The sequence below is a fragment of the Leptidea sinapis genome, chromosome 21 (genome assembly GCF_905404315.1).
Source record: "Leptidea sinapis chromosome 21, ilLepSina1.1, whole genome shotgun sequence".
In the NCBI taxonomy this organism is placed as follows: domain Eukaryota; kingdom Metazoa; phylum Arthropoda; class Insecta; order Lepidoptera; family Pieridae; genus Leptidea; species Leptidea sinapis.
The window spans coordinates 8733866-8745437 of record NC_066285.1 but is presented as its reverse complement, the minus strand read 5'-3'; the positions used below and the strand labels follow the sequence as shown (position 1 = coordinate 8745437).

The 11572-nt window shown below is 34.4% G+C and overlaps 1 protein-coding gene and 1 non-coding gene across 2 annotated transcripts; both read left to right on the top strand.

The window, feature by feature from the left end:
• Positions 1 to 1252: 1252 nt before the first annotated feature.
• On the top strand, positions 1253 to 1325 carry Trnay-gua (transfer RNA tyrosine (anticodon GUA)). Its single transcript has one exon. It is a non-coding gene; the product is annotated as a tRNA-Tyr (tRNA).
• Positions 1326 to 10411: 9086 nt separating this feature from the next.
• Positions 10412 to 11011, top strand: LOC126970723 (achaete-scute complex protein T3-like). Its single transcript, XM_050816816.1, has one exon. It carries the CDS (start codon positions 10412 to 10414, stop codon positions 11009 to 11011), a length of 600 nt encoding a protein of 199 aa, XP_050672773.1.
• Positions 11012 to 11572: the final 561 nt, after the last annotated feature.

The window sequence follows — 11572 nt, the reverse complement described above, 5'->3', positions numbered from 1 at the left end:
CGCGCGATGACTTTATATAATTAATCAGAATTTAAACGTTAGATGTAACCAGACGAAATCATGATAATTCAAAAGGCAATTCATGATTCATGATAATTCAAAAAAGAAAAAATTCACCTTCGCATGACACGCCACAAATTAGGATATCATCCCCACCATCTGGATGTGTGGCGGTTCTCCACAGTGCGGTTTTCAAGGAGCTTTCTTCCTCGTACTACTAAGCTGTGGAATGAGCTTCCTTGTGCGGTTTCCGGGACGATACGATATAGGGGTAGGTACCTTCAAAAAAAGTGCGTACACCTTCCTTAAAGGCCGGCAACGCTCTTGTGATTCCTCTGGTGTTGCAAGAGAATGTGGGCGGCGGTGATCACTTAACACCAGGTGACCCGTACGCTCGTTTGTCCTCCTATTCCATAAAAAAACGCTCACCATCAAATAATTTAAGTTGAACTAAGCAAAATGTAAAGATTACCTTACTCAGCGAAATTTTTGAGCCACATCCGTCGCGGGAGTGCATCCGGAAAGGTGGCGTTGCAGATAAAAGCGTATTCATAATTCGTCATATAATTCATAAATAAAAATCAGTGCAGGATCGGCAGATGCGAAAGGATTGCACACATGTCGGCAAGGTGCGTGCGCCAAACATTTGTAATGTGGCTTGTGTCCAATATCTGTATAAATAGGTTATCTATAGAAATGAGAAAAGATTTCGTTATAGATATTATTTCTTTTACCAAATTTGATTATATCAGCAATAATAATAAATAATCATAATAAATCATTTTATTTCAGGCTACAAGGCCCATTAAATAGATACCTTATAATTTAACAAACTTACATATTTTTAAAACTTAAATCTACGTCACATTTTCGCGGCGATGTGAGGCGCGGGTTCGGTAACTTCGACGCGACGTCCACGATACTTGCGGAAGGTCGATATATGTTCTGTCGGGATGCGAACAACAAAAGAGTTAAAGTCTACTGCGTGACGCGTCACCAACTTTTCGACCCCCAACCGGAACCTTGTCTTCTCCACCAAGTACTGAACAATGTCGGAGGTCTTGGTGGTGTGGTGAAAGCGAGAGACGTAGATATACGTCGCTGGGACTACGGGACGCAGGAGCTGGTTCTGTCCTATCGGTGCTGTGCCACATTGATTATGACTAGGAGGCCTCCTCTTCTTCTATATCAGCAATGACATCGATAAATTCATGTTACATTATTAAGGAGACTTATGAACGATGCGGGGCTCGAACGGTTAGCTCAGTTGGCAGAGCACTGGCACGTAACGCCAGAGGTCGTGGGTTCGAGTCCCGCATCGTTCATAAAATTTTGTTTTCAAATTTTATTAGTGTCTTAAAAAACTGTTAACGAATTCGACAGAAGTGAAAACAAACGTAAGCTTTATTCGACTGAAGGTGTTTTCTTAGGGAAGACGAGACAGGAGCGTACGAGTCACCATATGTTAAGTGAACACCGCCGCCCACATTCTTTTGGAACACTATAGGAATCACAGGAGCTTTGCTGGCATTTTAGAAAGAAGTTATTGCTTTTTTTAAGGTATGTCGTATCGTCCGGGAAACACCGCACAAGGAAGCTCATTCCACAGCTTGGTTGTACGTGGAAGAAGTTTATTTGACGGTTGTCAAGAAAGTGTGGAGGAACGCCACACATCCAGATGATGGGGTGGCTAAAATAATATGTGTGAAAGGGGAATTCAATGGCAGGAATCAGGTCAAACAGCTCTTTGGAATACTCACCCTAATAAATGCTGTAAATCACACTGATTATACTTGAATGAGCGTAACTATATAATTTTTTAACTACAAAAAAACAAGCTAAATCAAAACAGTATATTAAGGGTGCTTTCATCGGCACCTTAGTACGCTCGAATCACGGGAATCTATGAGTATCTGAAAATCCCAACCGTATTTGACGAAGTAAAATGGTACTCAATCAACTTTAACCAGTGGGATGATCCTGTCACCAGTGGGAGGCTGCTTTGCACAGGATGCCGGCTAGATTATGGGTACCACAACGGCAGCAATTTCTGCTGTGAAGCAGTAATTATTGTGTTTCGGTCTGAAGGGCGCCGTAGCTAGTGAAGATACTGGGCAAATGAGACTTAACATCTTATGTCTCAAGGTGACGAGCGCAAATGTAGTGCCATTCAGAATTTTTAGGGTTTTTCAAGAATCCTGAGCGGCACTGCTTTGTAATGGGCAAGGCGTATTAATCGCCATCGTCTGAACGTCCTGCTCGTCTTGTCCCTTATTTGCATAAAAAAAGAAACTATAAGGCTCGTTTAACAACACATCCAAACCCGCTATCCAGTATCCTCTTGCAGCAAAATCAGATTAGAAGACTCAAGAGAGCCAATGTGCTAATAAGGGGAGATGGGGCATTGGCTCCACCTCGTCAAACCTCAAACTCTTGTAACTCACCTGATTATAGTCTTGAGGACTGATTGCAGGTCTAAATGAAAAAAACAAAAAGGATTTGTACAAGTCCAGTGGCTATTAACCTCATTATTATCGTTAATGAACAAAAACTACGAAAATTAAAGCATACGTCATATTCATAATATACCAAATAGTTTTTTACTATTGTGGAATTATTTATGTATAAATTTTTTATTTATTCATCGAAATACATATTTTACAAAATGTGAACAAATAAGACACATTGTAAAAACCACAGAGGTTAGACCTCAATGCATAATCTTAGTTTACGACTTATTTTAGTTTTTTACAAAATAAATATAACCTTAACATTAAATACCTACATACAATTATTAATATCATTAGAAAGTAAAAATTGGCTACAAGTACATTACTTATATACTTATAGAAATCAACTACAGATAATATGTACCTTACTAATATTAATTTAACACCAAAAAAGAGATATTTCAAACATTTCCCGGGCATCCCATGACCATCTTATTAATTATAAATGCGATCAAAGATGTTTAATATTTTTATGGGTCACATTAAAAAATTGCGTTTAAGAATCAGTACTGTAATTATAAAAATAGTCATTCGATAATTTCCACAGCGGTTGAAACACCATCGTATAAAGAACGACTATTTCAAAGATAAGGATTTAATATTTCTATTACCGTTCATTATAGATTTTTTACAGAGCCCTTCACTCAGATATAGACATAATCCAGCAAATGCGGCCCTTTTGATTCGCGTTATAGTACCAGTTTTGTAATTAAGCTTACAAGTTTATCGATCGAAGACAGATCGAGCGCTCTGAAGACCACCGAGTAACGAGTGAGTCGACGGTATTTGCATGGATTGTATGTTGTGTATAAATATTAGCTACACATCGACCCGGTAATGGAAATGTCCGAGGAACGCGTCTCTTCTATAATCCACTGAATGAGTTTATCATGGTTGTTCGGCCCATTTGTAGGCCAGGAGATAGAGATTAATATTAAAAGCATCCGGTAGGTGAATTAATTCATGATTAAAAAACAATATACATAATTATTTTATTAATTCAATCATTAGTTTCATTCCATTTTTTCAAATTATTGTGGTGATCGGAATAATGATTTAAATTGCATCTTACATTATTTTTATAATAATGAAATAAAAATTACGTAAATTTATAAATATTCAGTTTAATAATTAATCAGCATATATAAAATAATAAAGAATAGGTATTGTAAAATAAAGACGAGAAATGAATAAAGGTTTATAATCACAACAGGATTACATCAAGAATACCAAAGGAAAAAAAATGGAAATGGACCGACATGACACTATTAAGCAAATGGATCATTTTGTCAATAGTATAGATAATTACCTATTTTTAATTAAGTACTTACGATAATTTAGCTTGGTCGCAACACAAATCCTGTAATTATAATTGGAAGTATAAGAACTTTAGAAGGATTTTATTTCATAGAATGCTACCAAAAACCATTAATAATTAATGAAGGGTGGATTACTTTAAGTATGATTTACTTGACTACTACTGCACTTAGAGTCTTAATTTTTGACTGACTTGAATTTTAAGGACTCACGGACTAATTTAGTATTTTATTTAATTAGATATACTTGCAGATTGTTTCCATTATTAAAAACGTAACAAGTAATAATAATCCTAATAATTTGTGTACGATATACAATCTGCAACAGGCTCCTATACTACTTTATGCTAATTTGATATTCCCTGCAAACGGAGTCCCACTAAATTTTATTGGTAAATTGCAATGTGTCGCTTGTGAATATATTAAACTTGTGTCGTAAATTCGTTGGAAATATTACATACTAATTGTTCGTATTAAGAGCATTGACGTCTTAATAACAACCACTCTAAGAGGATCGTTTTAATTGTTTCCTTGTACAGGACTTGAGATCGCGGTTATATTTTATATTTAAATAGTAAATTGATATACTTTTTTTTGTCTCATTTTAATATAAACTAAATATCAATAATTGTTTCTTAACCTGGTGGTATTAAGGTTTTAGCAGTATAATTTGTATACAAATCAAATGCTAGCGCGCTGAGTCAATTTTAATCAAATTGCAGTTTTTTATATTTTAAATAATTATTAAAGAATAGAAAGCAGCATTCAAAGGAAGCAAAGTATCAGTGGTGACGCAAGTAAGGTTCATAAGATATTTCATTTTAAGTGTAGAGCAGTTTTAAGTCTTCGAGTGTCGTGTGCAGAACAAAGTTGCATTAAGATTTAAGTCATGTTGTATCAGAATTATCAGCTGATTCAGTTTGATTTATTTGAAAGAGCCATCGAGCGGAGGTAATTAATGTAAGTAAATGAATTTTCAAAACAGCTTAAACAGTGGTAACCATCATCATTACATGCTTAATAATATCAATAAATGTTACTTAGGACAGGATTATTTAAGTATTGCATAAATCATTACTATATTTCTGAATCAACAATATACTTATAATAAAATTGTAAATCTGAAAACATCTGGTAATTTTGAAATAACGTCAAGAAGTTAAATTGAGACAATTCATTGATATAAGTCATATTGTATGGGAATTATCAGCTCTTTACTATTAGGGTTTACTTGAAGGTAGAAAATCAGTTTTTTTAACTTCGAACAATGACGTTCTATTCACGTTGTATAAAAAGAAAGCCGAAATATGGTACATGCCTCAAATAACACCATACTAAGCTATGACTGCTATATATAATAATAAATTTACTACGTAAAATATTTAGTTAATTCCCAGTACACAGTTTACACACGACTTAGGAGAATTGGTTACATAGTCTTTAAGCACTCTTGCCGTTCCACTACCAGGCTCCGAATGATATGTCCTTAAATGTGTATGAACGTCATTGACTTCGAAGCATAAATCTGAACTCTGTACATTATTACTCTATACATAAATTTAATTTTAATGAAACTAAGGGTCGAGACGAGCAGGACGTTCAGTTGATGTTAATTGATACGCCCTACCCATGACAACGCATTGCCGCTCAGGATTCTTGAAATAATCAAAAATTCTCACAACTGCACTCGTCACCTCGAGACATAAGATGTTAAGTCTCATTTGCCCAATAATTTCACTCGCTACGGCGCCCTTCGGACCGAAATACAGCAATGCTTACACATTACTGCTTCACGGATGAAAAAGGCGCCGTTGAGGTACCCATAATCTAGCATCCTGTGCAACGAAGCCTCCCACATTACATTATAATTAGAATTCATTCACTAAACAGTGCTACAAACACAAATCACATTATAACTTTAGTCTTGAAAAAACAATGATTAAAACTAGTTGCTTATTAGGTTCACTATAATACACATTACCCATGCTACATGCGATTATAGACCAGGAGACATTCTTTCCACCGATAACTGTATCTAAAATATACAAAAGCAATAATTATGGGTTCTGGTGAGCTCTTTTATGCATTGTGCTTCTTAGATGTCTTCATTTTGCGATTTTCTAAGGTGTGGGCTGGCTAAATGTTATTTGACGATAGTATGGGGCGCTCCCGTCGTGCCATTGTTGTTCTTTTTGTCCGGGACATATCACTCACTTGCAACTAGACGGTAAAATGATGGATAGCATATTCTTTCTATTAACATGTGACAATTTATACGACTCCAGGGAGATATTTTGCGATATATACGATTTTGAATACATTTGACTACTAATAACATAACATAATTAAGCTCGATTTGATTGCTATTATTAATTTATTGATAATCTATTTATTTTATTTGTGTATGCTACTCGTATTTAGCTGATATTTTTTATAATAGTTATTGTAATTTTTCATTTAAAATTTATGTTTAATTCTTATGACATGCAAAATGAAAACTTTGATAAATAATCGATTTACTGCAGCAATTAATAAATCAAATTTCAAACAGTGATTTAAACTTAAAACATGTTTTGGTATACTAGTATGGTATAGTAAATGTATCATAATTCATTTAAAATCATTATAAAATAGCAAAAGGGCAACGAATTCTAAATTGCAATTAATAGTATATAAATATATAAATTCGATCGTATAACCTTATATGTGCCGTTGTATTATTATTATTTGTCGCTGTAGCGGTCTTTCAAGACAAAAAAACTGTGATTCACTAACTGTAAGTCCAAGATCGGCTTGATTCCATCCTTGACACTGAGTTTCATTGTGTACTGATCAAGTGAAAATCTAATTAAAAAATTCTTTGAACAATTCAAATTCAAATTCAAAAACACTTTATTCATGTAGGTCACAAAAATGACACTTATGAATGTCAAAAAAAAATATATAAATATTGTTTCTTATTGAATTTACCGCTACTTCGTAAAGGGTTGAGCTAATGAGAAGAAGTAGCAAGAAACTCATTGCCACTCTTTTAAGTCAAGATTTACATTTTAGTTGTTTTAGAAATCATTTCAATTATAAAAAAGTACAAAACTATTAAACATCTCAAAAATTATGTAAACTCGTAAATATTAATCTTTATTGCACTGTTTCGCCAAACTGGATTAATTCATTAGTTTGTAAAAAATACAATACATTTAATGGATATATTTAAAAACCTTAAAAAAAATCTTAAATTGATTGATTTCCTAACAATTCGCATCAGGTAGTATGTAAGCCCGAGTTTGAATACAATTAAATATGAATTGGCATTTAAAGGCGACTCGAAGTCTATTAAACTTGAGTTTAGCGCCCCCGTCAATGGAATGATTGAAGGCTTCTAAACAATTCATTCTTGTCTCTGTCTCAATGGCCTGGCCCACATTCATTGTGTAATCTTTTCACGTACAATGACGGTGACAATAGCAGACCCTTGCCATTGAAGAGCGTGTAAAATACAAGCCCTTAGTTCTAAATTAATGTAACATTTTTTCAGAATTCAGTGAACATTACACCGCCCACAGTGTACCATATAAACTTTGCAACTATTTAAAATATATTTCTGTTCAACTAAAACGGACTTTAAGGCACTGATCGTAAAATTCATTTTGATGTGTTTCATATTATGGGTCCACTTGTCTTGTTTTCGCTGGTATTATGGTGGTACTTGTTTCGATACAATTCAACTCGCTGTAATAAATTTGGGTCCAAACATTCAAATAAAACCATACTCTTTAATAATAATTATGGTGCTCCAAAGTCCACTGGCACCTATGAGTTCGGTGAGCAACGGGTTTGGTGATCCTAATCTTTTCTGGTATACCATGTTCTCTATATTAACTATTATATTTATCGGGGTTTGTGGGGTATTATTTCCAAGTGCATTAGCAAAATTGATCCGAATTCTTTGCATGTATTTAAACATCAAATATTGATGTCTACCATTTTCAACATCGTTTTACATAAAAAATTGGTACTAATTGCTAACTTCATATATAACAAATATTTTTTTATTTTTAAAGTGATGTCCCGCATCGTTCATACATTTTGGTTACGACTTTAATTTGTATTCATAAATGATATTATATAGTAACAAAATATTAAGAATGAAATACTTAAGTATCTTTTCCAGTAGAAAATTATTTATACACTAATTCTGAACTTGACTTAAAATAATTTGAAAAGACGTTTCTTGTAGCACTGTTGAGATGTGTGCAGTCTCCGCGCCTCTGGCCCCCACTGACCTCGTCTCGACACCAAAAGGTATAAAGTTGTAAGACTGACGGACATTGATTTTATGGATTATGCAAGAGGGGTGGTTATTTAAGCCACACACAATTCTTGTAATCACTGGATTTGAGAGAGTTGCCACTTAGAATGGTTTAAAAAAAAACAAATCAAATTTAATTTAACCAAAGATCTGAATATTAATTGCTATTATAGTATTATATTATAACACTAGAAATAAGGGATTTCTTGTAACTAATTCTAGTAGGCTTCATAAGATACATAATATCTTTAAGGGTAAATGTATACACTTCTACAATAAAGTCCCAGCCACTGTTCAGGCATTATCTATAAATAAATTTAAATGTTTTATAGAAAAATGGCTCTGTCGTAAATCCTACTGCTCCACTGCTGAATATCTAAATGATCGGACAGCCTGGGACTAGATTGTGATTATTTTATAGCGACTGTACAATATTGTATATTTTTATTGAAAAGAGTGCATAAAAAAAGAATGCTGGGAGAGTTTCTTGCGCCGCTTCTTCTCTCTCAGAGCGCCATTTGTTTCCGAAGCGGTAGTAGTATCTAGTAGTATAAGAAATGACATCAAAAAGAATTCTAAAGGAATCAATTTTGAGAAAATAAATGCCTTTTATGCCTTTATTGTTTAAAGTGAACTCAAAACTTATATAAAATCACATTACCATGACACTTATAAATAACAGCAGTTACATAATTGTAATTATTAATTAGGAGATGACGTGACCATAACGGTGGTAGTACATCTTAAAACAATAACTAGTCATTATAATAATATTGCTGACATATATTTGTGTCGTTTGCTGTCTTCTTCAGTTGAAGCCGTAGTAGAAACTGAAGTAGCTTAGACTTGAGAAGAAGCCAGAGAGCAACAAGTTGCGTTCCATACCACTTCTCAGGCCACTAGCGTCATAACATGGATATGCTTTTTTTAATGACACTAAGGGACGTGACGTGCTGGACGACAGCTGATAGTAATTGGTACTGTCCATTAAAATGCAGTGCCGCTCATGTTTATTGAAAAACCCTAAAATTCTGAGCGGCACTACAATTGCGGTCGTCATCTTAAGACCTAAGATGTTAAGTCTCAATTGCCCAGTAATTTCACTTGCTTCGGTGCCCTTCAGACCGAAACACAATAATGCACACAACACAATCCTGCTTCACGGTAGAAATAGGCGCCGTTGTGGTACCTATAATCTAGGCTTCCTGTGCAAAGGAGCCTCCCACCATCATACATGTATCAGTTATGGATGCCACATAAATGAATATTAATCAGCCCCTCATCAACGCCATCTATCGACTAACGTTGTGAATATTTGTTATTAACAGACAACGCCTGAATACAAAAGTTATAATGATACAAAGGGTTACATAATATCTTATTATTTGGATCAAAGCTGTTTAACTTCACTTATCTTAAAATAAGTAGTTTAAGTACGAATGACGATGTATTAAAAATATTTTTAACATTAATTATTTAACTTAATTTAAGGCGTGTAATTGTGCTATTTAATTGGCTTATTACATAATTACAATTTGAATTGAATTTAAATGCCATTTGATAGTCTTTGCCCATGTTTGGATGTTACAAGATCACTTTCTAAAATACTATATTTTTAATTCCCAAGCACATTCCGAAATCGATTTATTCTAGTTGTAATCAAATAAAGTATATAGTTCAGTTTTAATCCAACCGGATTTAAATTAACCAAATATTGTGATTTTTCTTTAGTGAATATCGTTCCAGAATTCGGCGAGTCAACATCTCCCGTAGATGCTTCGTGAAGAGGTGAAACAATTGTCGAATTGAAGACAAATCTTAAGGAAATTTACACTCATGAAGGCTAACAACATTTGGATAATTATGGATTTCCGCAAAATTACTCCTAATTCAGTAAATTTTCGGATTTAAATTATTATACTCCGAAACTTACAATGTGTATATTTTGCACAGATGTGGTTATCACTTAAATATCAGGTGACCCGAAATACTACCAACTTAGAAAAAAGTATATTTCACCGTTTGAAGTACCTACTGGTCAACAATATCCTGAATCGGCACGCGCACGGCTTTTAATATTAGATCGGGTAAATTTTTTGTGGCAGGCTCAGGTAAGGATTGAAAAAACCATAAGGGTGGGAATCTATTCATTTTTTTGGAAAGATCGGCCCATATAAGGCTGTGCGGGTGCTCCGGGATCGTCATTCTCCTCTTCAACCTCTAACGCGCCTTTACTACATCGAGTTCTATCTTTATTTTGAGAAAACATCGCGAAAATGTCACAGTCTTGTTTCAAGAGCGACGCGCCCAAGTTTGTCGCTATCGCCCCAACGTCAGCACATCTAGAAATGGATTACAACACTCCAAAGAAATATAATTATAAAAACAATCCATACACCGGTGCCCAGGCTGCTTCTATTGCAAGAAGGAACGCGCGCGAAAGGAATCGTGTAAAACAAGTGAACGACGGTTTCAATGCACTAAGGAAGAGATTGCCTGCAGCCGTGATCAATGCACTATCTGGTGGATCCCGCAGAGGATCTGGAAAGAAGCTGAGCAAAGTTGATACGCTCCGGATGGTGGTAGAATACATCAGATACATGGAGAACCTTATTGACGAAAGTGATGCAGCTCTAGGCATAACAAAGCCAGTTGCAATGGAAGTGCCAGTCTGTGACGTCGATGAAGGAGTTTTTGATCGCTGCTCACCATATTCAGACCCAGTGCCTTCGCCAGCCAACTCTGACTGCTCATCTGGAGTGTCATCCAACGTTAGCAATGATTACTACGGCAACTATCAAACCAGTGATTTATATCCGCCTTCCTTTAACGATAATGAACTACTAGATGCGATAACATGGTGGCAAGCTAAGTAATTAAGAAATTAATTCCTTATATTTTGTATATCTAGTCATTTTATTCATAAGTGTTCGAAATATTTTGTTAATAATTATTATTGCAATTCACCGGCTGCTGAGTAGATTAGAACTATGTTATTACCACGGGAATTGTTATTTTATAAGCATATATCAGATTGTGTTTAATATAAAACTTAATTAAGTAAATCTGTAACTATTGTTATTAATAAGTAAGAAAAATAAATGATTTAAAAAAATAAACTTAATAGTTTATTTTATCCTATCCAATAATGTTTTGGTTTTGAAATGTTATTATAATCTTTTCGTCTTCAATAAAATCAGATTACATTAATTAAAAGCACACCAAACACACATTAATCAGTTAGATAAAAGTATTTATCTTAATAAACCAAATCTCACATTAATCTCCATAGCAGGTAACTTAAGGCTTTCAATTAACATAACCCGCGGTTCGATCCACAATACGCGGACCGTACAATATATTACACAAATGGATACACTAACTTAACTTGTAATCAAGGAATCGAAGTTACAACTTGATCAAGTTGATATTCGGTC